Here is a 27,785-nt window from a genome sequence, read left to right as displayed (position 1 = left end):
CATGAAGGGGTTAAAAGAGGGAGAGCCCTGCCTCCATCAAGCTTGTCTGTAGGGTGCGAAGGGCCGGCCCCTGCTTCCTTTAGGGCTGTGTCAATGTAACACACCCTGCCAGGAGGAACAGGCAGCCCCACTGGCTGCAGCTGAGAGGAGCAATGGCTGCCACTGGAGTGCTCCCCTTTATCAGGGGGGTGGATCTCAGTGGGAATGACTTCAAGGTAACTCAGGGCCCCCCTTAAACCGGGCTGGGGGGGCGGAGGGGAGTTTAATTCTGGGGCTGGGCGGTGGGCAAAGCCCAGGGCTGGGAGACAGACAGGGAGGTGGCCGGGCAGCTCCAGAGCCTGGGCCCTGCCTGCTTCCTGCCTGGCTAATTTTAGACAGTTGCTCACCCCTGTGGCTGCACCCTGGGGCCTGAGATCAGGCCCTGAGCCACTGCGGTGGATTTTTACCCTCCAGAGGCCCCCCAGGGATTTGAGCTGTGCCTGCCTCTGCCGAGCTGATTTTCGAGAGAGGAGGAGAGATGGTGTTTGGTTGGCAGAGATGTGGGGCCGTGGAGGAAGAGGTGAATGGGTCCCAGGGTTGGCCTGTGGCTGAAAAGCGCCATGGATTGGCACGTTGGTTCTGGCCCGTGCTGTGATTAATGGCTGCATTGATGAGATCTGGCCTGTGTCTAGCAGTTTTAATCCAGGGCTCCATGCACTGAAACGAATCATGATCCCTGTAAAGGAGACAAGTGTGTAAAACAGCGGTTCTCAGCGGGGGGGCCCGAGCAGGATCCCGGGCGTTTGCCAAGCAGGGCCGGCCTTAGACTTGCTGTGGCTCAAGCCAAAGCCGCACCGTATGGGGATGAAGCCCAGGTCCCTGAGCCCCGACTTAGCTTCATGGGGGCCCCCGGGCAGCTGCCCTGCTTGCTACCCCTTAATGCCGGCCCTGGCTTTTATATGCAGAAAACCAGTTGTTGTGACCCAGGTGGGCCATGGAGTTTTTACAGCCGGTTGTGGGAGTCTGGGGCTCCGAAGGAAAAAGGGTGAGAACCTCTGATGCATCCTGGACAGATGAAATGACTCGCCCAAGGCCACGCTGGCAGAATTGGGAATGGAACCCAGGCGCCGTTCCCAGACCCCTGCTCTAATCCCGCAATCGTGTTTCCTCCTTGGCAATGCTGCTCTTCTGAGCTCTGTTTCCCCAGCCTCAGCACCGACCAGGGGTTAAAATGCTGCTGGGGGCTGGTAGTCCTTTGGCCATGGTCACCCCGGTTTCCCTGGGCCCATTACTTGCCCTTGGACACGAGTGGTTTTGCTTGTGTACGTGAGACACAAGTGACTCCCCCAGCTTTGCCCGTGGTGTGACAAGACTGATATTTTGTGTGTGCATAGTCTGACTGCGCTACTAAGGAGCTTGACCCCTGGAATGACCCAGTGTGCTACATTTATACGGATTCCTACCGTGCATGAGACTGTAACCAGGCCTGGCAGATAACGAGCTCACGCTGGCCCATGAGGAGCAGGATTGCAGCTCTGCCGGTCCTTGATGGGGCCCACAGAGATTTTACCTCCTCTGTGGTTAAAATTCAGGTTCTTGCTTTGCGATTACCCTCCCCTTCCCCCCCCCCCCGAATAACTGAGCCCTCCCATTCCAGTGTTGGCATATCTGACCTGGAAGGTAGGTAAACAAAATAATGTCCACTTAGGCCCTGGTCGTGCCAGCGGTTCTGTGCAGGTGGGCTCCCATTGGTATGACTGGGGACGGGCGCAGGGATCTGTCTTGTGAAGTGGCTGGCAGGGTTGAGGCCTCCGCCTGTCGCTGGGAGCCTATGCAGATACACAATCTGGGTTAAGCAGTCTGCACATTAGAAAGGCCTTTTGCTGTGGGTGCGTGGATCTGCCCCTCCTCTCCCAGGATGGGGCTCTGGAGGCTGGGTTGGTTTTTTAGAAAACAAATTGTCTTCCTAACAGAGGTGGCAACATGCCTGCTAAGGCCGTGATCCTGCAGTGACCGAACTCGTGCCTGACGTCACTCCTGGGAGCAGCTCCCTTGAAGCCAGTGGGCAGACGCTTGTGAATGAAGTCACGTGTGTGCTTGGGCCTCTGCAGAATCAGGGCCGGCTGGTGTCAGTTCATGTGATTTATGCTACCTCCAGGCCCCCTAATCTCGCATAACCTGCCTGACCATTGCTCCATTCACACTCTGCTGTGGAGATGTTCCCCTCCCCTGTGTCCATTCCCAGGGCTGGGCATGTGTGCACTGGGATAATTTCTCTAAAACCTGTAGACAAGGCATCTGTAGCCACCCATGTTCTAAGCTAAGAGGGCAACCACGATCCTCAGCTGCAGAAGCGGGGAAGTAAATCATAAGCAGGGTGGGGGAGGGGAGGGGTCGAGAGCCACACTGGAGGGAGAGCAGGGGGCTGCTGTTGGGGTGGCAGGTCCCAGGGTAAGAATCCCATGTGGGAGCTGCAGGATGTTTGGGGGAAGGAGTCAGGGGCTGGGAGCCCGTGGGGTGGGGGCGGTGGGGTGCTGCTCAGAGTCCTGTCCAGCTGTCTCTGCCGATCTGGTGCGTCAGCCTCATGGTAACTGCGACGTCCGATTGCATTTCATTACAATAAGTCCTGCACTGTCAGAACAGCCTGTCACCTTGGTATGTTTGGCAGGGATCTTGGGAAAGTGGCCTTGGTTGGTTTCACACCTGGGGTGTGGTGGAGGGTGTTAAGAGCACAGGATCTGTTTCATCTCAGGTGGATGAGAAACCCGGCAGTGCACATTTCTCTGCCCATCGGATGCCGTCAAATGCCTCTTTCTCTCCCCCCTCCTCTCAGGGTGGCTATTTTCCTGACCACGTGAAGGCCATGACCAGCCTGCGATGGCTGAAGTTGAACAGGACGGGCCTGTGCTACCTGCCGGAGGAGCTCTCTTCCCTCCAGAAACTGGTAAGAGCTGTGCAGAGACCCGCCAGCCCTTGCTGCTGCATGGATGGACGCTCCTCTTGGGAAGCTGGGCTTTTTTGGAGGGGTGGGGGTTGTAATGCCAGTGAACAGAGCTGGCAGGCTTCAAACGGAAAGCGTTGTGGGCAGGCAGACCCACCCGAAAGCTTCCCCTACAATCATCACCCTCATAATACCTAGATTTTAACTAGTGTTTTTCATCCATACAATCTCAAAGAGCTTTGCAAAGGAGGTCAGTGTGATTATCTGCATTTCACAGCTGGGGAAACTGAGGCACGGGACGGTGCCGTGATTTGCCCAAGCTCACCCAGTGGCCAAGCCAAGAATAAAACCCTTGCGACTTGGTCCAGTGCTCTATCTGCTAGGCCATACTGTCTCCCCTGCTGTGCATTCTAGTGTGCGTGCGTACACACCCTCTTTAAGGGTGACCTGCAAAGGATCTTTAAAAACTGGGCTTTGGTCTTTTCTTTAGCCAAAGTGCTCATTAGACGTTGGAATGAAACCAAGAATGGAGTCCCTCTGTGTGCGGCACTGCACGGTCTTGGCTTTCACTGTCTTATGATAAAAGGAATGTGGTGGATTCACCATCACTTGAAGTCTTTTAAGTCCAGACTGGGCGTCTTTCTAAAAGATCTCTTGTAGCTCAATCAGAAGTGATGGGCTTGGTGCGGGAACTGCCCTGTGGTTTTGTGTGGCCTGTGTTCTAACTAGGTAATTCCAAGGCCTTGGAATCTGTGCATCTGTGTCATAACTTCACTAGTTCTCCATAGAGCCTTTCTTCGTAGACACGATCTGACCATCTAGTGGTGTGGGCAAACGTACCTCCTTTCCGGCCTGCTTTCTACATTGTAAAGAAGCAAAAAGAGCTTTACAAAGGAGGCTCTTTGTTCAAGGCATTTATCTTAGCCCCCACACAGTCTTTTCACGTATTTATCCTCACAACACCACTGGTGGTAGGGAATCTGGTAAACTGAGGCACAGAGACTGTGATGTGCCCAAGACTACTCAGGAAGTCTGTGGAATAGCAGGGAATTGAAAGAACCTGGGTCTCCTGAGTCCGATTGAGGCCACCCTGCCGCTCAACAAAATGCTGCAACGTTTGGGATGCAGCAGGGTGAATATTTAAAAAATAAATAAATCCCAGTTTCCATTGGAATGAGAAAAGCAAACGCTGGGAAACTCTTCTCTAGCATCCACCTGCCTAGGGGTGTCTAGGGCCTATAAAAACAACGTTTTGGAAAATAAGCCGGAGTGTTTGGGACTTGCCTGAAGGAGCCTGCCTGTGTTCGGAGCATGGTTGGATGCTCTAGCTCCTGACGGGATGACGAAAGCAGGATGAGCCTTTATTTCCCTTTGGAAGCACCAAGACGCTGGCTAGGCGGTAGCCTCGGGCCAACCGCAAATGGGGTCCCGCTGTGCTGGCTCAGGAGTAGACAGTCCCGGCCCCAAAGAGCTGGACAGTCTAAAGAGACAAGGCACCCACAAGCCGGGGGGAGGGGCAGAAGGCTCAAGCAGAGTCCAAACGTCCTGGCAGTGCTGCCGTTTCTTTCCCTTGTGTTCATAACCAGGCGTTTGTTCTTCGCTCTCCAAACAGGAGCACCTGTCTGTGAGTCACAACCACCTCGCCACGCTCCACGGAGAGCTCTCCGGCCTGCCGTGCCTCCGGGTGAGTAACCCGCGCCGCGGGCCTCTGCTGCGCCGGGAGAGCGCGTTTCTCTGCAGGCGCTCGGCAGCCAGCCCCCAGCGGCTGGCCTCTCCTCTCCCGCTCAGCGACGTGTCTGTTGGCCTTGCTGGGCCAATGGAAGAGCTCGGAGAGCTCCCCAGTGCTGTCGAGTGGCACCCATCCGAACAGGGCCACCGAGCTCTTCAATGTGGCCTTAGAAACTCGCCCCGCTCTAGAGGTGGAGTCCTCGAGCTGTGTGGAAATGCTCCGGGGCTGCCTCGGCGTGGGGGTTGCTCTTGTCTGCAGTTACCGCACGCAGGCATCCGGCGCGGCTTCTCCTTTTGCCATTCCAAGAGCGAGTGCCAGTGCCTCCCCTGCGGCCCCCCGTAGCCGCTCCGTCTCGATTGGCTGCTCTGGAGCCGGATTCTCCCCACGCCCTGGTCGGGGAATGTTTTGGATCTGCTGCAAACCCTGAAGGAGGGCTTAGTCCCCAAAGATCCAACCCCCCTTTCCACCCCGCCGCCCTGTGCTTTGGTAACTTCCTGAACCGCTTGCTGTTCTGTAACCCGGCCGGCTTCCTGGCTGCCGCTCCTTCAAGGGGCTGGCACCCTGGGTCTCTCTCGGGCGGAGGGCCAGGCTGCCGGGGCTGGGTGTCTTTTAAAGTGTCTCGTTGCCGGGGTCAGCAGAGCGATGGTGGGGCTGAATGGTTATCGCCCCACTAGGGGAGCGGGCCTCTGCCTTTTGGGGTTCCCTGCCTGCTGAGGTCCCTCTCGGTGCACCTGTGCCCATGACGAGGCTTTAACCTCCAGACGGGGGTGTCACCTTACACTTGGGAACCCCTGTTAGCTAGTGGTGACAGGGGATGGATCACTCGGTGATTCCCTGTTCTGTTCATTCCCTCTGGGGCACCTGGCATTGGCCACTGTTGGAAAACAGGAGACTGGGCTAGATGGACCCTTGGTCTGACCCAGTATGGCTGTTCTTATGTGACCCAGCATGGAGCAACTGTGGCGATGCAGCCTGGGGCTCTTTCCTGGTGGGGGTGGGTGCTTGTGCCCTTCTCTGGGGGGTGGGGGAGGCTGGATGCCCGTAACAGCCATTGGCACTGCTGGGAGCTGACAGTCTGGCTGAAGCTTTGTTTGGTGGTGGGTCGGAGGAGATCCCTGGATGTAGCGCTATGGCTGAGAGGCTGAATGGGTCGGTATCTGCCCCCTCCCCCAACCCACGGCTTCCCTTGCATGTGGCTGGAGCTTTTCTGTTCTCAACTCTGATCCCACCCAGCTTCTCCTCTGTCTCCGTTAGCCCTCCCTTCCACCTGCTCCCTCCCTCTGCTAATCCCCCCCCTTTGGGCCCAGTGGGACCTGCTCACGTCTGGTCGGTCTCTGTCCCCGTCTGATGTGGGTGCTGAGTCAGGGGCTTGCGAAGGTCCAGGCCGTGCCTGGCTCCAGAGCGGTGACGATAAATCTCTCTTCCCCTTTTAAGGCAATTGTGGCTCGAGCGAACAGCCTGAAGAATTCAGGAGTTCCTGATGACATTTTCCAGCTCGATGACCTCTCGGTGCTGGTATGTGCTGCCTGTTCCAGGTCCCTCCTTGCTCTGCTAACCCAATCAGTGCAGTGAAACTAAAGAAGCAGAGAGATTCCAACAGCATCAGTGGGGAAGGGAAGGGAAGGGAATCCACCATGTTCAATCAACCCAAAAGAGAGGCAGCATTGTCTAGTGATCAGAGCAAAGGGTGCGAGCCCAGACTCCATGGTTCAATTCCTGCCTCTGCCACTGACTTGCTGTGTGACCTCTGCCAAGTCTCTTTGCCTGTCTGTGCCACTTTTTTAAATGGGGATTGTACCCATCTTTCTGAATTGCTTTGAGTCACACTTTGTATTAAGGGCACATTCATGAATGGTTTAATGCTATACAGGCTCAGTAAATCCGTGTTTTAATAAATGGCTCCTCGGTTGTTAAAGTCCAATAGCACCAAAGGTTGCTTATAAACTAGAGCTTAGAACTATCTCTAACCCCACCTACTGATGTGCTTATCCCCACCTATAGCTAGGCGAAGCAGCGTGGGATTTATTTATTTTTAAATTTATTTTACAATTTCAGTGAAAAATAATCAATGTTTATTTTTAAGCATGTTTTAGATTTTTATCAATTTAAATTATCTCAATTGCATGAAATTATGGGGAGGTCTGACAGAAATTAGTCAATGACAGTAGATGTTGAGATTCAAAAAGTTAAAGTTTTATAACCGTGAAAACACAAATTGTCAACATCCCAGGTCAATATATGTATAAATTAAATTTCATTCGATCAGACTCCCAAGTTCTCAAGCAGCATTTCTCTGACGTTGCCTATCTGTAAATTTTGACTGTTGGAAATATTTTTCCGGTGGTTGGTGTGTGCGTGCAGTGAAATCCATGTTTCCAGTAAAATCGAATCCTTCCAAGCCTACCTAACACCACATTCTACCTAATACCACGTTCTACCTGATTGTTTGCAACATGCGTATCACATCTATTAATCCTTGATTAACCCTTTACAAATGTACGTGTGCCGCAAGGTGTGACTGGTTGAGATTCCTGGCTGTAAAGGCATCATCCTGTTTACCCAGGGTGAGCCTGTTAAAGTGCCTAACTCCCATTGGCTCCCCTTGGGAATTGGGAGTGTAACTTTCGTCGGCAGGTTTGACAGTCCCGGCTCTTATTAATAAAACCTGGCCAAAGAACCCAGCTACGGACAGTATAATGGCTTCATTCTTGGATCCCCTTTTTAAAGGGACAGGCTGTTAACTCTGGGGCAGGGTTTTTCTTATGTGTCTGTACAACAATGGAGCCCAGATCCTGATTGGGACCTTAGGCGATCATTGTGTGTATTACGGTAATGCCCAGTTTGACCTCTGATCAGGACCTTAGGGCATCACTGTAATACACTTTGCCATAATTCACATCATAACCTGCTTGACCTCTAAATTAGTCTCCATTTTAAAGCTGATCTCGTCTGCTCAGGAATATCCTTGGGGATTTCTAATCTTTCTTTCATAAACACTATGATCCAGCTGAGAAATAAGTTAAAGGTGAAATAAGCAGCCACCATTTTGGTGTGAGACACCAAAACCCCAACGTGCGTGAGCTCCCCCCGGGTAGCTGGCAGTTGCCGACTCCATTAGCGGCGCTGATGCCCCTCCGAAGGGAACCGACAAAGGGCTGCTGCTGTCTTGGAAATGGCACAGTGGCGTCCTTGTGATCTGCTGGGCAGGTGGCACAAACCACGGCTAAGTTAAAAAGACTGGCGGCCGCGTCCTGGCTTTGGATGTACGCACAGCAAGGGGGCAGGCGTTGAAATCAGTGGGAGCTGGGTGCATGTCCCCAAAGCTAGAATCTGAGCCTAGGATTGATGCTGGCCGTGGAAGCTGGACTTCCTTGGACTCTTCAGGTTGAATTTTCCAGCAGGGAGGTCCCAGAGCTGGGTGCTCTGATGCAGGTGCAGTCATGGTAAGGGCAGTTGGTGCACAATGCAGGGCGTGTGTTTGCCCTCGGGCCTCGCAGTTCAGCTGAAGACCCTTGCGGTGACGGGAGGGGGCTGATTTTGGCCATGGGGCGGGGGGGGCTGTTGCTGGGCAGGCCACTCCGTGCCAGCTGAGATGGAGGGGTTCTCCTGACAGCTCTCTTGCTTCCCCTCCCCCAGGACCTGAGCTACAACCAGCTCACGGAGTGTCCCCGGGACCTGGAGAATGCCAAGAACATGCTGGTGCTCAACCTCGGCCACAACAGGTGGGTCTGGCTGCTCCGGGGTTCCGCCAAGGCTGCGTGCAGGGGGTTCCTGGGCTGGCTGCACCAGCTGGGCATGCAGGCGGGGAGCCCCGGCTCACCAGGCGTGGATTTCCCTGTCAAACAACCCCCCTCTCCAGAGCTAGGGGAGGCCTGCGCCTCTGGGGGCTGGTGATGTGTGAGAGAAGGGAGGCGGGATTGATGCAAGGGGCACTTGAGAGCAGCTGGTGAAGATCACCGTGCGCTTGTCCCGTGCCGCCCGGCTCCTCCGTGTAAATGCCGTCCCTCCCCGGGCCGGGGAAGCCCCTGTGTCCCCGTCGGAACCCGGGAGAGCCCCAGTCTTTGCCTCGCTGCCAGGATCATGCCCCCGGCTGTGCTGGGTAGCTAGGCTGGGTTTGAGCAGGGGAGGGAGCTGAGAGCCTGGGCTCTGTCTGCACCCAGTTGGGGGGCAGGGTGACTGCTGCGCGTGGAGACCTGCGCTAGTGCCAGTAACCACAGCAGTGAAGCTGCAGCAGCCCAGGCTGTATGACCCTGACCTGTGCTGCTTCACTGGCCAAAGATCAAAGCCAGCCCGGGGACGTCTCCGTGCTGCGGTCACGTCTGATTGCAGCGTAGACTCTTGGTACCCTTCCCAGCATGGTGCAGCGTGGCCCTGGGGAGCTCCCTCCGTCCCTCCCCCTCTCCTGGCTGGTAAACAGAGCGTGGCTCGTCTTTCTTCTCCAGCATCGATAACATCCCCAACCAGCTGTTCATCAACCTGACGGACCTGCTGTACCTGGACCTGAGCGAGAACAAGCTGGAGAGCCTGCCGCCGCAGATGAGGCGCCTGGTGCACCTGCAGACCCTGATCCTGAACAACAACCCGCTGCTGCACGCCCAGCTCAGGTAGAGGGGTGTCCTGCTGCGCTGCCGGGGCGCAGGCTGCCGGCGCTGGTAGGGGGCGGGACGTGCTCAGGAGAGGTCCCCTTTGGCTGGACTCTCTTCTAGCCGCTCTCCTGGGAAGAGCCTTGTCCGGCCAGGGGTCTGGTTTCTTGACGGGTTTCTGGTCGCATAGGGCCACTGACAGACAACCAGAAAGGCCTTCTCCCTAATAAACACCCGAGAACCCAGCCTGGGGGGCTCCTTCGCTCCTCTCCAATGAGCCCTTTTCGAAGGGACATGGCCAGCCTCTTGGGGCCTGATCCGGAGCCCCCCCGTGCCATCAATGGAAACCCCACCCTTCCCCCCACTGACCTTCTGAAGCTTGGGATCCGGCCCTTAAGTCTTTAAATAAGACCAGTTTCTTGGACTTGGTGGTGCTGGCCACAGCCCTAAAGACTGGTCGACTCTCTCTGCCTAGCTCTGGCAGACACAGGTCCTGTCCCCCGCCCCCCAGCAGCACGGCCTCTAGGAAGGAAGGGCTGAGCCGGTTCCCACGGCCCAGTCCACCCTGGGCCTCCAGGGATGGCTCTTGTGAAATGGGCTCATGTCTCTGGCGAGCTGGGCTGAAACCCAGCAAAGTTGAGACCAGGTTTAAACCAGTTCTGGTGTGGACGTGCTGCATCTCGCCTCCTCTTGAACCAGAGCTTGGGATCCTGCTCTGCTCCGGTCCGGGAATCTCCCCTCCAGTCCCTGGCTCGGCCCAGCGGTGGATCTCCCCTCACTGCTTCTCTCTCTCTTTCCATGTAAAGGCAGCTCCCGGCAATGACCGCTCTGCAGACCCTGCACCTGAGGAACACGCAGCGCACTCAGAGCAATCTGCCCACCAGCCTGGAGGGCCTGACCAACCTCGCAGGTGAGCCGCCCGTGGGGTTTCGCTGCAGTGTCCGGGGCTGAGGGGGCACGTGTGGGGACAAGGTGGGGAAACAGCACCTCTCCAGGCCACCTTCCGACTGCTGCTGGGCAACAGGGCCAGTCGTGTCCACGCTCGGTGGGTGAGCTGGCTGGGTGCCTCTCCCAGGACCAGGCCTGCCTGACCCTGTCATCCACAGCGGCATCTTCCCTGATGGCAACCCACAACTGTTGCATCTTCCCTGGGCCAGCTGTTCCTCCTCCCTCCATCCCACCATGCAGTGCCTTGTGTCTGGGGAAATTACCCAGAAGCCCCTGCTCCCAGTACCCGTGTGGGCAGCCCATGGCATAGATTCTCCTGCAGTCCCAGAGTGCACTGGGACCGCCACCTGGTTGAGCCGCATGGCTGGGTGGAGCAAGCTGTTGCAAGGATGAGGCCCCTGTAATGATCCTGTTGCTTCTGGCCCCGTCCTGAGCCCGCTGGCCAAGCTCCTATTGGTGGAGATGGTCCAGGCTCTGACGCTGGGAAGAGTGCAGCTGTTAGATGGGCTGCCTGCCCCGTCCCTGTGCAGGTGGATGCGTTCGGGCCAGGACCTGCTAGATTATCCTGGCATCACATCCATGCGCTCGCAATTACTGTGTAACCCAGCCAGAGCCCTGGGTTCTCCGTCCCTCTCAGCTGACCTGGGCCCAGTCCGGTTGGTGGCTTCACATCCCTTCTGTTCTTCCCCAGACGTGGACCTGGCCTGCAACGAGCTGAGCCGGGTCCCCGAGTGCCTCTACACCCTCTCCAGCCTGCGCCGTCTCAACCTGAGCAGCAACCAGATCTCCGAGCTCTCGCTCTGCATCGACCAGTGGACCCAGCTGGAGACCCTCAATCTGTCACGGAACCAGCTCACCTCGCTGCCCGTACGTAGCCATCTCCCCCGAGACGACGTCCGGGAGCTGGCTGGCTTCCCACGGCCAAGCTTAGGGCAGGGTCTCAGTGGGACGGGCCTGGTGGCTTTCTCTGGAGCTTGGTCCTTGGCTTGTGAAGCTGTGAATGCCACAGCGGCATCACAGACCCGAGAGGATGGTCCCACCTTCCCACTGGCTCCCCATCCTCTGACTCAACAGGCCTGTGCTTTCCTTGCTGATTCAGGCCGAGCTAAGAGCTCCTATTCCCCCACTTACCATAGCATCAGCGCCCCTTGCGGTTTGTAATGAGTTTATCCTCACAGAACCCCTGGGGGGCAGATGGTGCTATTATCCCCATGGTACAGTTGGGGAAACTGAGGCACAGAGCGGCTAAGTGACTTGTCCAAGCAGCTGGCAGGATGCCCTGGACAGTAGCCTCTGCAGAGCCCAGTGGCCCAGGCTATCAGCTCCCCCTGATCTGTGGCACGTGTCTCTCTCCGTTCCTAGTCTGCCATCTGCAAGCTGACCAAGCTGAAGAAGCTCTACCTAAACTCCAACAAGCTGGACTTCGACGGCATTCCCTCTGGCATTGGCAAACTGACCAGCCTGGAGGAGTTCATGGCAGCCAACAACAACCTGGAGCTGATCCCCGAGAGCCTGTGCAGGTGAGCGACCCGCCTGCCGCCTTGGCCTGGTGGAGTTGGGTTGGGTCTGGGAGGACAGAAGCGGGATCCTCCCCCACACCCTGGGGCAGAGTCTCCCCCAGGTGGCTGCTGTGTGGGGATAGGGAAGGCAGCCGCTTACTCGCTGTGGATCTGAGCGGCAAGGCCGACTGGTCCTCTCATCCCCGTGCGTCTCTCTCTCACACACACACACACGCCCACCCGCAAAGAGCTGGTCTGCCCCAGGGGCTGACACCCGCCGCCGTCGCTGACCTCGGTGAGGACTCAGCACCTCCGACGTCAGCCCTGCTATGTGCTGAGCTCATCTGCCGCTGACAGCGTCCACAGCCTGGCTGCAAAAGACCCCGCCCCACCCCCTGCAAGCTCACAGCCCCCTCCGAAGCCCAGCGGGGGTGGATCCCTTGTGCGGAGTGCTCACGACTCAGTCTGACTTCTCCAGGGCAGAACGGCTTAGTGCAGATCTCTGAGCTGCCGCCCCCCTCCCTGGCATGTCTGGGGCGGAGGGGAGGGAGGAGCAGGCGGGTGCGTTCTGCAGAGGGGAAGGGAGGGCTTTGCATTTCTTGCAGGCGAAGCTGGGCCTGAGCGCAGAGTGGCGTCCGGGTGGGACGGGACAGATGGACGACGTACGGAGCAGGGAAAATCTAAGGACTCGGCTCAGGCGGAGCCGGCTTCCCAGCCCCCTTCCATGAAGAGCTGAGCTGGCTTGTGATGGCTCCCCCAGCTCCTTCCTCTGGGTGGCGCTGTCCCCTCTGCCCCCTGTGTCCCTCCTTCCTCCCCTTCTGGGAGCCCCCTGCCCTGCAGCTCAGCATCAGCCCAGCGCGTCTCGGGAGCGGGGGCCAGGCTTCTCCTAGCGTCTCTTCTGCCCCTCCAGGTGCACGAAGCTGAAGAAGCTGGTGCTGAACAAGAACCGCCTGGTCACCCTGCCGGAGGCTGTTCATTTCCTGACGGACGTCGAGGTGAGGCCGCGGAGGGACGGGCCTCCGTGCTTCTCCGGCGCCTGCCGGGCAGACATCCCAGGCCCCGTGCTTCCGTGGGAGCCGGTCCCTGGGGGGATCCATGCATCCCGGGGCGTGCGAGCGGAGGGCAAGGCTCCGCTCTTGACCCCTCTGCGGAGGGTAACCCCACCAGCAGGGCCAGCCTGTGCTCCCCACCCCCGACACATGGCAGGGGGGAGTCTCTCTGCGCCCCTTGCCAACCATGGGGTGGCCCGAGTTAATGTACTGGGTGGGGATAATCCCATTGCACAGAGGTAGGAAACTGGGAGCCTAAACCCATCGAGGATGTGGGCCTGACGTTCTGCGGGTTAAGACCTGCGGCCGTTCAGCAAGGCACTGGGACTACAGCTAAGGGACTCTGGGGTTCTAGCCCCTCGCCCTGGCCCAGCACACCCCTGGGCAGGAGCTGCTCCGCTGGAGCCGCCTCAGAGCCCTTTGTTCCCTCTGCCGCCCAGCGGTTCGGTCTGGGGCGCCCAGCCAGGCCTAGCGAGCTGGTGCCATGCTGAAGGGGGGTTATGCCGTGCAGCACGAGTGAGTGGGGAGACCCTGGATCCCCCCTGCTGGGCCTTGCCTGGCGTAGACTCCCTGCCCGCTGGGCCTGCCTGCCGACGACCGGTGTGTTCGGCAAGGGGCCTGTTTCCGGGGTCGTCTGGTCTGTTCTGAATGGCGCTTGGCTGGCTGTGGGCCCTTCTGCCCTGATTAAGCCTGGGCCCCTGTGCGCCCGGTGCCGGACGTGGGTCTCGTGTCGGCAGGGGAGGGCGTGGCACCCCAGCGCCTGGGAAACGAGTCCCTGCCCTGCCCAACTGCAGCCTTGCGCCCTCAGACGCTGACCCTAATCCCTGATGGGGCACAGGAGGATCCCCTCCCTCGGCCAGTGCCCCCGAGCTCTCCAGGGCAGAGCGAGAACCAGCTGGTGCCCAGGTCTCTCTCTTGTGGCTGGTGTTTGGATCACCTCTCTGTCCCGTGCCTCTGCAGATCCTGGACGTCCGGGAGAACCCCAACCTGGTGATGCCCCCCAAGCCGGTGGACAAAACCTCTGAGTGGTACAACATCGACTTCTCCCTGCAGAACCAGCTGCGCCTGGCTGGCGCCTCGCCCGCCACCGTCGCAGCAGCTGCAGCAGGTGAACCAAGGGGCAATGGGGGCGGGGGGGGGAACGTCACTTCCAGCTGAAGCCTGGCTCCTGGGAATCTCAGACGCTGGGAGCAGGGTACAGAACCAGAGAGCTCCTGGCCATGCTGTGGCATGTCTCTCCTGTCGTGGCACCGGCAGTGCCAAGCGATTCCCACGGCGCAGGGTCCCCAACCCAGCCTGGGGTCTTGAGTAGGTGTCAGTGATTTCTGGGCTGTGATCTGCCGGTGCTCACCCATATTGCCCGTGTTCCCAGGGAGCGGCACGAAGGACCCCACGGCCCGCAAGATGCGGCTTCGCCGGCGCAAGGACTCGGCAGCGCAGGACGATCAGGCCAAGCAGGTGTTGAAGGGGATGTCAGACGTGGCTCAAGAGAAGAACAAGAAACTGGAGGTAGGAAGGGACGGGGTGGGGCGGTGGGTGCTGTCTGTCCGTCCCTTACACACACAAACCTTTCTGCACCTCGGCTACCTCCCTTCCACAGCCCACGTGCGTCCGCCCTTGTCCCAAGGCCAATGCAAGCTGCAGGTGCTCAGTGCCTCTTGCCTGCCCGACCCTAGCTCGCTCCCTTGGGCACCCAGAAACGGGGGCCCCCGCCGGTAGAGGCCGCTCCTGAGAACGCAGGCCTCGCTGCCTTGTCCCAGGCCACAGCGGGGAGTCCACGTCAAAGCCAGGATTGGAACTCGCAGCATCGTGTATGTTGTGAGCATGGGGTTCAGGACAAGGGAGAGCATAAGGACTGACGAGGCCCTGCCGGGCAGCTGGGCTCAGGACTGTCCCGACACAGCTGGTCCCTGGGGTCTGAGTCACAGCTGCTGGCGTCACTCCCATGAGCCTGGTGGAACCAATGCAGCGGCTGGATCCCGCTTCTGCCTTGCGCGTGGCCGGCCAAGCTCCAGGGAGGAGCCTCGATTGCTGGAGCCTGGCGTGAAAGTCGGGTCCCAGCCCCGGTTTGCCCCTAGGAAGATGCTCAGCGTCTAGGGACACTGTGGGCTCGAACATGGCCCAAGGTCTAGGCCTAGGGCTGTGAGTGGAGAGAAGCCAGGCCGCGCCTCACCACCCTTTCTCCCCGCCCCCGCCAGGAGAACGGGGACATGAAATACACAGACCTGAAGACGCGTCGCTGGGACCAGAGCCTGGAGAAGCCCCAGCTCAACTACTCGGAGTTCTTCACGGAGGACGTGGGGCAGATCCCCGGCGTCTCCGTCTGGCAGATCGAGAACTTCGTGCCCACCCTGGTGGACGAGGCCTTCAACGGGAAGTTCTACGAAGCCGACTGCTACATTGTGCTGAAGGTACCGGCGCACCCGTGCCCTGCCCCATGCCTTCCTGCGGGGTGCCTGGATCATGGCCCAGGGTCCTGAGCCCCCAGTCCGCTGGGGAAAGCGAGCATGGAGCAGCGCGGTGACTCGTCTGAGGCCAGGCAGGGCCGAATTGGGAATAGGGTCCAGGGGTCCTGGCTCAGAGCCCCCCTGCTCTAGCCAGTAGGCAACACTCCCTCCCAGCTGCAGCTAGAACCCAGGGGTCCTGGCTCCCTGCTCTACGTTCAAAGGGTTTCCCGTGAAGAGGTTTAATACTCTGGGTGGGAGATAAGACAAGACAAAATCCGAGGTCCCACCGTCCCCGGGCTCCCTCGAGGCGAGTGACAGTCTACAGGGAATGGTTCCCTCATCGCAGTCGCCCCTGCGTCAGCTCCAGTTCCTCCCATGCTGGGGGCCGCGAGCTGCCAGGCTGCAGGGAGCGTCCCAGGGCCGTGTGGGTAGGCAGGGCTTCTGTGGGTGGCCCAGAGAGCAGGGAAACTGCCTCCCCGCCCCCTCCAGCAACCCACGCAGCTTCCTCCAGCCCCGCCGACTGCTCTGCCCGTTGGCCTCTCCCCACAGACGTTCCTGGACGACAGCGGCTCCTTGACCTGGGAGATCTACTACTGGATCGGGCAGGAGGCCACGCTGGACAAGAAGGCCAGCGCCGCCATCCACGCCGTCAACCTGCGCAACTACCTGGGGGCCCAGTGCCGCACCATCCGGGAGGAGATGGGGGACGAGAGCGACGAATTCAGCCAGGTACCTCCCCCCTCCTCCCGGCCCCCCACCATCTCTGCAGCTGCCAGCTCCTCCACACAACTCCATACAGACCAATCCACCCCTGTATGGACCTCCCTCCCCCCCTTCCTTCCCCAGCTGTCCCAGGGCTGGAGAACTGGGCACCAACCCCCTGCAGCCAGTCCTCGCCCTGCCGGGAGGGAGGCAGAGAAGCCTTTTGCTGCGGGCTGACCCCTTGTCCCCACCCCTAGGTGTTCGACCACGAGATCTCCTACATCGAGGGGGGCTCGGCCAGCGGCTTCTACACCGTCGAGGACGCGCAGTACATCACCAGGTAGGGCGCTGCGGGGGAGCCGGGGGGTGCACTACCGGCCACAGTCACCCTCGGCGGTGCCGTGATTACATGGCGTGCAGGCACAGAGAAGCCGCCTGACCGGAGCAGAGCCACAGCCCGTCAGGTCTCTGGGCCCAGTCTGTCTCAGCACCCATCCGCGGGAACCCGTCCACTGTCCTCAATGGGAGCTGGCTCGGGCCCTCCAGTCCTAGACACATGCCCACAGGACGAGCTTCTCCAGGCCCTCTCTGTTCCCCTAGAGCAGGAGGCCTCATGAATGAAGTTGCTGTCCCCGGGGTCCCCGGCTGGAATCCGACAGAGCGCTTGGGGTGTTCTATTATCTTGTGGCAGTGAGTTCCAGAGGCCAGGCCACCCCTTGATCCATTCTGAGCGCGTTGCTGCCCGGTCCTGTGGGGCGCGCCGTCCCCCTGCTGCCCCTGTGAAGGCAGATTCTCCTCCGGCAGTGGGCTCTCTCGTGACCCTCCTCGCGTACCGCGTGTCCTTGCAGGCTGTATCGCGTCTATGGGAAGAAGAATATTAAGCTGGAGCCCGTGACGCTTAAGGCTGCTTCGCTGGACCCCCGGTGAGTGTGGAGGGGGATTGGGATGCTCTGCAGACACGCGGTACCCAAGTCCGTGCCTCTCGGGCGGTGGGGCGGGGGGACTGGCCTGCCGGGATAGGTGTGGGGACCTGCAGACCCCCGTCCGGCAGCGGAAGCTGCAGGGATCGTAGTGATTCAGCTTGTCTGGACTGGAGCCTGCAGTGTTAACACCGGGGCGGCCGGCGGGAACGCCGCGTTGGGCCCCGCGTGCGTCGGCAGAGGCTCTCGTCACCGCCCTGGGTTGGGACTCGGGTTATTCGGCTCCATTCCCTGCTCTGAACAGGCTCCCTGGGCGACCGCGGGTGAGGAACGGGGCCTCTCCGGGCCTGTCCCGTCTGGGCAGTGGCCCTGTGAGCCCTGCCCTGCCTCCCACGGGCTCGGGGGTAAATGCAGTTGTTGCCGGGAGCGGCTCGGTGCGGTGCTGGTGCAGACCCCTCCAGAGCTCGAACTGCCCGCCCCTGCCGGCAAACCAAGCCATTGCTATGCGTGTCGGCAGCCACCGGACCAGTAGCTCTCTCCTGTCCCCAGCTGGGGGGGGATGGGCGTGTCTCCGCCACTGAGTTCCCATCACAGCTCTTGGATCCAACCACGCTGACCCCTCCACCCCCCACCCCTCCTGGCTTCAGGTTCGTCTTCCTCCTGGACAACGGCCTTGAGATCTCCGTGTGGAGGGGGAGCCAGGCCACGCTGAGCAGCACCACCAAAGCCAGGTAGCGTCCGCAGAGGGGCAGTCGGGAGGGGGCATGGCAGGGACGGAGCCAGTGGGCGCCGACACTAGGGGGCGCCGAGTGCGCTCTGCCCCCTTCCGCTGCTCCCGCTCCACCAGCACCCGTCGGGGAGCAGGGTGATTGCCACACACGCCAGCTGGGAGCTCGCCAGGCTGGACAGGGATGTGTGAAAGGCACCTGCTGCTGCTCTGCCATCACCGGGCGTGGCGACCCCCGGCCACCTGCCCTCCCTTTTGCCATCATGGGCCGGGCGACCCCCATGCCGCCTCCTGCAGTCGCAGGGCATGGCATCCCCCGCCCCCTGGCCTCCCACCTGCCATCACAGGGCACGGTGACCCCCTGCCATCTTCCCTTCCTCCTGCCATCGTGGGCCGGGTGGCCCTTCCCCCCACACACTCACCTGCTGTTGCCGGCCTGGCCTGGTGCCTCCTGCTCTGCCAGCCCCTCTTGGCCCCAGCAATGCGGCTGGACTGGGACCTAACTGGAGTCTCTCCGGCCCCTCCTCTCCCCCAATCGTCCCGCGTAGGCTCTTCGCTGAGAAGATCAACAAGAATGAGCGGAAGGGGAAGGCGGAGATCACGCTCCTGAGCCAGAGCCAGGAGCCGCCCGAGTTCTGGGAGGTGCTGGGGGGCCGGCCTGAGGAGATCAAGGCTAATGTCCCGGATGACTTCCAGCCAGCCAAGCCCAAGCTCTACAAGGTAGAGACCCCTTCCCGCTCCGCGTGCCCCCGGGGCAGCCTCTCTGTGGCAGAGGGGTGCCCGTGCCCTGTGACTGGGCTCTGCGTCGTCTCTGGCCGCCCCCCCTCATCCCTCTCCTCTCTCCTCGGCTCAGGTCGGCCTGGGGCTGGGCTACCTGGAGCTGCCCCAGATCAACTACAAGCTCTCGGTGGAGCACCAGAAGCGGCCCAAGGTGGACCTGCTGCCGGAGATGCGACTGGTATGGCGGGGTGGGGTGAGCCGGAGACGGAGGGGTCCGTTCCACCAGGCTTTGCGCCATAGGCTGTGCCCGGCCGGGGTGGGGCTGTGCCCACTAAGGCAACGGGGGCTGGGTACGTGGATGGAGGATCTGAGATTTGCCGGCCCTCTACTGCCTCCTCCCCCTGCCCCTGTTCCCGCCAGGCTCTGGAGCGGGAAATGGCTTGGAGTTCAGGCCCCGCTCGCAAACTTCTCCCGATTGCTTCAGCAGTGGATGATGCCCCCAAGCGGGAGAGCCGTTCCCTGGGGCAGGGCCTGGGCACCCCCCCCCCCCGAGCGGGGGAGCTGTTCCCTGGGGCGGGGCCTGGGCACCCCCCCCCCCGAGCGGGGGAGCCGTTCCTGGGCGGGCCTGGGCACCCCGCGCGGGGGCGCCGTGCCCTGGGGCGGGGCCTGGCCCCCCGCCAAGCGGGGGAGCCGTTCCCTGGGGCGGGGCCTGGGCACCCCCCCCCCGAGCGGGGGAGCCGTTCCCTGGGGCGGGGCCCTGGTCTCCATCTCCAGCCCAGGGGGAGGTGGAGACTGTTGGGAACCCCCCTCCTTTTTGGAGCAGGGCGGCGGGAATCAGGGTCAGGAGCTGAGCTCGGGCCCTGCTCCCAGCTGGAGGATGCTGCCAGGGCCTGGCCCTGAGGCAGGGGGAGGGGCTGGGAGGGAGAGTTATCTGAAGGTGCTGGGCTGGCAGCCTGTACGGCTCCCTCCCCCTCCTGCTTAGCCCCCAGGTCCTGCTTTGGGGGTGGGGGGAGATCCCAGCAGGGGGCAGCCCCCGCTTTCCCCCACCCGCTCAATTCCTCCTCTCCCCGGTTGCTCCGCAGCTGCAGAGCCTGCTCGACACGAAGGCCGTGTACATCCTCGACTGCTGGTCCGACGTCTTCATCTGGGTGGGCAGGAAGTCCCCGCGCCTGGTGCGGGCGGCGGCCCTCAAGCTGGGGCAGGAGCTGTGCAGCATGCTGCACCGGCCCAAGCACGCCATGGTCATCCGCAACCTGGAGGGCACCGAGTGCCAGGTACGGGGGCGCTGGGATCCGGGCTCGCCTTGGCCCTCGGGAGCGGCCAGCGGCGCTGTGCTGGGACTGGCTGGAGAATCCGGGCGCCCTGGGGTGGCCCGACCGGTCTGCGGGGTGGGAGACGGTGTCCCTCACGCTTCCCTTCTAGCCGTGCCGGGAGCTGTCCTGCGGGGAGGGAGGGGGCTGTGCCCCCTGGGAGAGGCTGAAGCACCCCGTGCCGGCGTGTCTCCTCCCCGCTGCAGGTGTTCAAGTCCAAGTTCAAGAACTGGGACGACGTGCTGAAGGTGGACTACACCCGCAACGCGGAGAGCGTGCTGCAGGCCAAGGGGCTGGCCGGCAAGGTGAAGAAAGACGCCGAGAAGAAGGATCAGATGAAGGCTGACCTGACGGCGCTGTTCCTGCCCCGCCAGCCCCCCATGGCCCTGACAGAGGTACGACGCGGGGGTCGAGGGGTAAATGGAAGACCCTCGGGGGAGCCATCTGGGCCCTTCCTTCCTCCCGTCTGGGCTGGGACCTTCTCTGCCAACGCAGCTGCCCTAAGCTCCCCCTCCTGAGTCCATGGGCCCCAGCATTGTGTCCCCTCCAGCTGGCCATGGGGCAGCCAAGGCTGGGGTGGGAGAGAGAGGGGGTGGGCTGGGGCTCTGGCTATGCCCTGGATATCCCCTTATTTGGCGGGGGGGAGGCCATTGTAAGCCCCCCCCCCAGCCCCGTTCTCAGGACCAGGACTGACCCCAGGGTCCCCCAGGCTGCCATGCAGAGCACTAACTGCTAGGCTGGCTTGCCGCCCGTTGCAACGTCCTCCTAAGTGTGCGTCTCTTGGCGTGCGGCACAGGCGGAGCAGCTGATGGAGGAGTGGAACGAGGACCTGGACGGCATGGAGGGCTTTGTCCTGGAGGGCAAGAAATTTGCTCGCCTGCCCGAAGAGGAGTTCGGACACTTCCACACGCAGGATTGCTACGTCTTCCTGTGCAGGTAACACCCGCCCCTGCCTTCTCTGGGCAGCTCTCGCCCCCTCCCGCCGCCCCCTTTCTTAGCTGTCAGAGCCCCCGTCCCTCAGGCTGAGCCTCTGCCAGCAGCCCCCCCCAGCCCCCGAGTGAGCGTGGCATGGGGCTGCTGGGTTGGGGAGGCCAGGAGAGCTCTGGGATATGGGGGGACTGGGGCTGCCCTCCCACCACATCACTGGGATCCCCCCACCCCTCCGTGCTGGCAGGTACTGGGTGCCGGTGGAGTACGAGGACGAGGCGGAGAAGAAGAAGAAGCCCAGCGGTGGCAAAGGGGATGGAGAGGGAGGGGAGGAGGACGAGGAGGAAGAGGAGGAGGAGAAGCAGCCGGAGGAAGACTTCCAGTGCATCGTGTACTTCTGGCAGGGGCGCGAGGCCTCCAACATGGGCTGGCTGACCTTCACCTTCAGCCTGCAGAAGAAGTTCGAGAGCCTCTTCCCTGGCAAGCTGGAGGTGAGCTGGGAGCCTGATTCCCCCCCTCGCCCCCCACCCCCAAGGGCTGGGAGCCTGAGCACCACCACCCCCCTCTGCTCTCAGGACCCAGACTAGGAGCCTCAAGACCCCTGCCCTATATACGCTCTCCCATGGGCTGGGAGCCCCCCTTCCATACAGCCCCTTGGGCCATACCACGAGCTGGGCTGTAGCAGGCAAAATCCCATTCCCCAAGGCCGTTTAATCTCTGCTGCATGGAGTGGGGCGGGACAGGACATTACCCGCCCTTCTCCCAGCTGCAGAGCTCAGCCTTGGTGCCAGGACCCTCTGGGGGCTGCTGTCCACCCGGGGGGGGCACCTCGAGCTGCCCTGAGGTCGGTGTGACACATGCAGGTGCTCCCGTTGGCTGGGGCAGGTGATGCCGACCTGTCCTGGCTAACAGCAGAGGATCCAGCCTGGCTCCTGCAGGAGCCGGTGAGGGTGACGCAGGCCCAGCCCCATCCAGGTGGCTGGAGCATACGGCTGAGCATTCCTGGGGTCAGGCAAGCTCCTGCGCTCGCCTGCAGGGGGCAGCCTGCTCCTCGTGTGGCTGAATCCCAGAAGGCAGCTGGGGCAGGGTCTCATTTGCATGTAGGTACAGGAACTCCTCGCTTAACGTTGTAGTTCTGTTCCTGAAAAATGCAACTTTAAGCGAAACGATGTTAAGCGAATCCAATTTCTACATAAGAATTAATGTAAATGGGGGCGGGGGTTAGGTTCCAGGGAAATTTTTTTTCACCAGACAAAAAACTCTATAGACACACCGTATAAGTTTTAAACAAACAATTGAATACGGTACACAGCAATGAATGAGTGTGAAGCTTGGTTGAGCTGGAGGAGTCATAGGGAGGGATATTTCCCAGGGAATGTCCTACTGCTCAGTGCTGAACTAGCACTCGCTGAGCCCTCCAGGGTTAACACGTTGTTAATGTAGCCTCACCCTCTACAAGGCAGCAGGACTGGAGGGAGGGGAGACAGCATGGCAGAGAGAGACGGAGACACACACCCTGTGTGTGAGAAAGAGAGATGCCATTGCCCCTTTAAGTATGCTGACACCACACTCTTAAGTACATTGCCTTTAAAAAGATCAGGAAGTTGAGATAGCAGCTTCAGCCAGCTCTCTCCATCCTGAGCCCTGTTGTCTCCCCCCTGCTCTATATGGAGAAGGGGTAAGCGGGGGGCAGGAGCAGGGGGGAGGGGGACACCCTGACATTAGCCCCCCTCTTCCCCCCCCCGCACAGCAAGCAGGAGGCTCCCAGGAGCAGCTCCAAGGCAGAGGGCAGGAGCAGCACATGGCAGTGGGGGGAGGGACAGCTGAACTGCCGGCAATTAGTAGCCTGCTGGGCGGCTGCTGCACAGGGAACTTAGGGGAGTGGGGAGCTAATAGGGGGGCTGCTGGTCCACCCTGGTTCCAAGCCCCCACCAGCTACTTCCAATGGGCTGCTCTTCCTGCAAGCAGTGGACAGAGCAGGCGGCTGCCAAACAAGGTTATAAGGGAGCATTGCACAACTTTAAACGAGCACGTTCTCCAGTCGATCAGCAACAAAACAACCGTTAACCGGGACGACTTTAAGTGAGGAGTCACTGTACCCAGGATGCTTTGCTAGCCGATGGCTCTCTGTCACTTGACGGGTCTGCCCATGTCCTGGGGTCCCCTCCAAGTGTGAGCGAACTCCCCGGCCCTGGACGCCTCTAACGCCATCCCCTGGCACCCAGGTTGTGCGCATGACCCAGCAGCAGGAGAACCCCAAGTTCCTGTCTCACTTCAAGAGGAAGTTCATTATCCACAAGGGCAAGAGGAAGTCCAAGGACAACAACCTGCAGCCCAGCCTGTACCACGTCCGCACCAACGGCAGCGCCCTCTGCACCCGGTGAGAGCCAGAGGAGCTGCTCTGCTAACCGGAGCCGCCTCCTCGGAGGGGTTGAATGGGCCGGCCCTGCTGGGGTGGGTGGGGATCCAGCCCGGGGCTGAGAACTCCTCCTCCTCTCGTCCCATGCAGGTGTATCCAGATCAACACCGACTCCTGCCTGCTGAACTCAGAGTTCTGCTTCATCCTGAAGGTGAGCATCCCTGGGGCTAGTGTCTGCTGTGGGCTCTCAGGGCCAGCACAGTCTCCAGCTGGGCCCGCTGCAGCGACGGCTCACGCCGCAGCCCCGGGTCCACACGGAGCGAGGACAAGAACCTTTGTAGAAGTGGGGTGGCCAAGACCAAAGTTCTCCCCCCGTCTCTGCGGCTGGCTGCTCCAGTGGTGAGACCGCTGCCCCTGGTGGGCAAAAGGTGTAATTGCAGCACCTCCCCAGCAGAATGGATTGTTCTGTGAGGAGTGGGGGTGAAATCTGTGGGGGATATGAATTCTGTGCTTTGTTTCTTTTTTTTAAAAAGTGGGGGCGGGCATGACCCCCTCCCCCCGAGTTCCAGCGCCGATGAGCAAGGAGGACGAGGTGGAGTCCTTTGAAGCTTTCTGCTGCCACCCTCCTCGTCTTGACTTTGCTCCAGCACATGCCACTCGTGGGCATCCTTCTTGGGACTGGTCCAAGGAGGCACCATGCATCCATGGCTGCCCTTGAAGGTGCTGGTTGCCCCACAGATTGTGGACAAGGAGCATCTAAGAGAGAAGAGGAATGGAAGCCTCAAGCTTGGGGGAGGAGGGTGTGGGGCAGGATCAGGACCCTGCATAGACTGGCTGGCAGAAGAACCTGGTCCGTGTCCGTGAAGCCACGTAGTGGGGTGACCTTGGGAACATCAAGCTCTCTAAACTCCTGGTTTAAGCCAAAGCAGCACCTCCCTCCACGTGCAGCCTCCCTCCACCCTTCTCTCAGCGTGATTCCCCTGTCGACGGAGACTCCATCTGCTCCCACGTCTCCTCTCCTTACGCCCGGGCTTCCCATCCAGCCCAAGGGCTCTGCTCCTGCCACCCTGACCCACTCTCCACTCCCCTAGGTGCCGTTCGAGAGCACCGATAACCAAGGCATTGTCTATACCTGGGTGGGCCGGGCCGCCGACCCCGAGGAGGCCAAGCTAGCCGAGGAAATCATGAACCACATGTTCGACGACTCGTACAGCAAGCAGGTGAGGCAGGCCGGAGCCTCTGTGGGCGTGGTCCGGTGGCTGGTTCTCAGTGGCGCTCTGTGCCAGATGGGCAAGGCTGTTCTAGCTACGCTGCCAGCCACTGCTCTGGGGTGCAGCCATGGAGAGCGGAGCCGGGAGAGCTGGGGCCTCTCCCTGCTTCTGCTCCCAGAACCCTAGAGCAGGAAATGACTCAGGAGCCACCTGAAACCCTCCAGCCCTCGCGGGCGCACCCTGACCCCTCCGCTCTGTGTGCCAGGTGATAAACGAAGGGGAGGAGCCAGAGAACTTCTTCTGGGTTGGCATCGGGGGCCAGAAGGCCTACGACGAAGACGCCGACTACATGAAGTACTCGCGGCTGTTCAGGTGCGTGCCCAGAGCCCACGCTGGGTAGACAGGTCCCCGGCTGGTCAGGGCTCCTGCTGTCCGTTTGCTGGGTGCCTGTTCAAAACACGGGCTCACACGTCCCCTGCTCAGCCTGCTCCTTAAGGCACCAGGGCAGTCCTGTGGGCTGGCCAAGGCGGGAGGAGACCCTAGGCACTGGGACATGCTGCCCACTGGACCAGCAGAGCTCGGGAAAATGTTCCCCAGGGTTTGGCTGTGATCTGACAAACTCATGGCCACTGGGGGCCTTCCCGCAGTCTGACACCCAGGCTCTGCCCTGGACAGCCGGGCTGGCCCGAGGCAGGGCACGCCCCGCGCTGACGGCGGCTTGGCTCTCTGCTGCAGGTGCTCCAACGAGAAGGGCTATTTCTCCGTGTCGGAGAAGTGCTCCGATTTCTGCCAGGATGACCTGGCGGACGACGACATCATGCTGCTGGACAACGGCCGGGAGGTGAGTTCCCAGGGCCTGGCGCCCCCCAGGGGGGAGGGGGGCGTAGCCACGTGATTGTCCTCGGTAACTATTCTGCAGCCTGCAGCCGCGTCTAGGCTCCCTTGCAGGGAACCTCTCGCTGCAACCCCAGAGAACCCAGTCTCTCCCCCAGGACCTTCCAGCGGGGTTCCCTGGCCCAGATCCTCTCACTTCCAGTGGGTGCTAGATGCTGCGTGAGGCTCTGCCCATGTGCGGCAGGGGATGAGCCAGGCCTGGGTGGGCTGCAGCGGATCTGCTCTTCCCGTCTCGCTCTCTGGCCAGCGCACCCCTAACCCTGCTGTCTCTGCTGTTCCCTGCAGGTTTACATGTGGGTGGGAACCCAGACAAGCCAGGTGGAAATCAAGCTGAGCTTGAAAGCTTGCCAGGTAAGGGCCAGGCCCCGGCCTGGGGATTGCTCCCTCCTGGGGCTGGGCTGGAGCATCTCGAAAGGCTTCCCTGGCTGTGAATGAAAGCTGCTGTGGAGGGAGACGCTCCTCCAGCCTCTGACAGCTCCCGGGGGGCAGGGGGGGATTCTACTGCCCTGGCACATGGTTCCTGGAGGGTGGGTCCAGCAGCTTGGCCCCTTCCCCTTGAGATGCTGCAGCATCTGCCCCTAGCTCTGCCCTGACACCCGCCGGGGCCTGGGGCACGGGGGCAGCGGAAGGCCTGTTGTTTTGAGGCTCCAAAGCCCCCGGGGCCTCCTTCCAGTTGGTGCAATAGGAACGGAGCAGGATCTGGCCTCGGGGGGGCCAGTGCCTGAGGCTGCCCCTCCCCCTCCTTTCAGGTGTACATCCAGCACATGCGCTCGAAGGCGGCCGAGCACCCCCGGAAGCTGCGCCTGGTGCGGAAAGGCAACGAGCCCCATCCCTTCACCCGCTGCTTCCACGCCTGGGGTGTCTTCCGCAAGCCGCCCGCCTAAGGAGCCGCGGGGGAGCACCTGCCCTGCCGGAGCGGCTGGAGCCAGCAGCCAGCCCGTGGAGAGCACGGGGTCCTCCGCAGCGTGACGCTTCCCCAAGGGGAGGAACAGAACCTGCCTCTGCCCTCCAGGGCCGTCTGCCCCACCCCCTCCTCCCCGCTGCTTTGCTGCTGCGTGCTGCCGCCTCTCGCTCACGCAGGGGCTGGGTTCTAGCCGGGCCTGGCCTGGAGCTGCCCTTCTCCCGCAGAGACACCCCATGGGGCAGCCTGCGGTGCTGAAACTACATGACTAAAACTTCCCAGCCTGGCCTGTGTGGCTGGAGGGGGCTGCATCTCACCTGCCCCTAAAGCGACAAGGCCCAGCCCCCCTCCGCTCTGGTACCAGCTCCTGGCACTGAAGAGGGGCTCAGTGTAACGGACTGGGGCCCATGGCTCTATGGGGCTGATAAGGTTATTTCTTCCCCTGCCACTGCGCCAGGGGCTTTGGGTAACTGTCGGCCAGGCCGCAGCTTCTGGTCTGACCCTAGCAGGCAGGGGTACGCTGTGGGGGAGAGCAGGGTGCAGGGCCTGCAGGGAACGGAGCTAAGCCAGGGCAGAGCGGGGACCTCAGCTCTAAGCAGGAGAGGCTGGGTGCTGTTAGCTGGCTCTGGCGAGGTGGCTGCAGCTTCCTGCTGAGCGAATGCAGGTCAGGGCTGGGCCCAGAGCATGGGCCTAGCGCCAGCTCCACAGCAGGGAGGGGAGCACCACAGCGAGGCCGGGGGAGCAGTGGGTGTGAAACTGGGGCGAGGGGGGTTATCAGCCACAAGGCTACACACGTGCCAGGAACCTCTCTCCATGGCAAGACTGTGGCTGTGTTTAAAATCCCTGAAGCGGCTGCCCCCAGGAGAGCAGCGGCCTGGTGCCAGGCTGCACCTCACGCTGTGTAAGTCCCCACCCTGCCGTGTGGTGCCTGCAGCAGCCTGGCTCTCTACCCTCCTGCCTGGTAAAGCCACAGGCTGCTACCAGCCTCCTATTGATTTTCCATGGGCAGGAGGTGCCTTTCGCCTCCCTTCCAGCCCCTGTGAGGCTGCTGTTGAGGGGGGTTTCTTCCTGAGGGCAGGAGCCCCTTCTCTTGCCAGCCTGGGGGACAGTTAGAGGCAGGCGGGGGCTTTGCTGCTGTCTGTTACACAGCATGAAGTCAGGCAGCCAGAGCTGGGAGGGTAACCAGGATCCACACAGGCCAGCACCAGTGACTGGCCCCTGCCCCTGCTGTGCCAGCTGCCCCCTGCTGAGCCTTGCAGCCTGCTGCTGTGGTGAGCCGTGTTGTGGTCAGTGCAGGCCACTAGGGGGCACTATAACACCACCCTGGGCCCTCAGGTTTTAGCACAGACTTTTTCCCACCTGCTGCAGCGATTGGAACCAGCTGGCTGGACCCCTGCCCTGCGCTAGGGCAGTGCTGCTTGTGGAGCCGCAGGAGCAGGGTTAAATACCATTCCCTTCCCCCCCCCTTGGCACTCAAGGTTGAGAAGCACATTTTGCACTCGGTGCCCCCCTCACAGTGACTGTAAGTGCCAGGGCCGTGCCTGGCTGCTGCGTTCTGTATCATATCAATAAAGATTGCACTTCACCGAGCCCGGCCTCACACGCGCCCGTTTAACCTGAAGTCTTTAAACCACGTGCTGAGGCCACCAGTAACTCAGCTGGAGGTTAGGGGACTGTTACAGGAGTGGGATCACAGTGCAGCGGGTCACACTAGAGCAGGGGTGGGGGCTGCTCCATGTGGGTCCCAGAAGCAGTGGCATATCCCCCTCCAGCTCCTATGCATAGGGGCAGCCAGGGAGCTCTGTTCTGCTCATGGCCCCCCACCCCAAGCACCACCCCCATTGGTCAGGAACCCATGGGAGCTGCAGGGGCAGCACCTGCAGAGTCAGATGGGTGAGCATGGAGCAGAGCTGCCTGGCTATGCCTCCACCTAGGAGCC

At 61.1% G+C, this 27,785-nt stretch overlaps 1 protein-coding gene across 1 annotated transcript; it reads left to right on the top strand.

Moving 5' to 3' along the window:
• The first annotated feature begins 28 nt into the window (after positions 1-28).
• On the top strand, positions 29-27,573 carry FLII (FLII actin remodeling protein). Its single transcript, XM_039492453.1, has 30 exons — positions 29-215; positions 2,813-2,923; positions 4,533-4,604; positions 6,084-6,164; positions 8,286-8,371; positions 9,092-9,253; positions 10,039-10,142; positions 10,872-11,047; positions 11,543-11,700; positions 12,590-12,674; positions 13,689-13,836; positions 14,101-14,237; positions 14,927-15,139; positions 15,725-15,904; positions 16,135-16,217; positions 16,726-16,800; positions 17,445-17,528; positions 18,073-18,244; positions 18,378-18,482; positions 19,327-19,518; positions 19,761-19,949; positions 20,351-20,490; positions 20,729-20,972; positions 22,707-22,861; positions 22,991-23,051; positions 23,932-24,060; positions 24,317-24,423; positions 24,787-24,892; positions 25,231-25,296; positions 25,695-27,573. The coding sequence occupies exons 1-30, from the start codon at positions 153-155 to the stop codon at positions 25,827-25,829; spliced, it is 3,819 nt and encodes a 1,272-aa protein (XP_039348387.1). The 5' UTR covers positions 29-152; the 3' UTR covers positions 25,830-27,573.
• Positions 27,574-27,785: the final 212 nt, after the last annotated feature.

The sequence above is a fragment of the Mauremys reevesii genome, linkage group 10, assembly GCF_016161935.1.
Source record: "Mauremys reevesii isolate NIE-2019 linkage group 10, ASM1616193v1, whole genome shotgun sequence".
In the NCBI taxonomy this organism is placed as follows: domain Eukaryota; kingdom Metazoa; phylum Chordata; order Testudines; family Geoemydidae; genus Mauremys; species Mauremys reevesii.
The sequence above is the reverse complement of the archived record's forward strand: the minus strand, read 5'-3'. Positions and strand labels throughout refer to the sequence as shown.

Excerpts from the sequence above, each read along its gene's own strand:
- FLII (XM_039492453.1), top strand. The coding sequence starts at position 153 with ATGGCTGCCACTGGAGTGCTCCCCTTTATCAGGGGGGTGGATCTCAGT. Across the intron at positions 4,605-6,083 it reads CCGGCCTGCCGTGCCTCCGG|GCAATTGTGGCTCGAGCGAA; the intron begins GTGAGTAACCCG and ends TCCCCTTTTAAG. Across the intron at positions 16,801-17,444 it reads GCTGCTTCGCTGGACCCCCG|GTTCGTCTTCCTCCTGGACA; the intron begins GTGAGTGTGGAG and ends TCCTGGCTTCAG.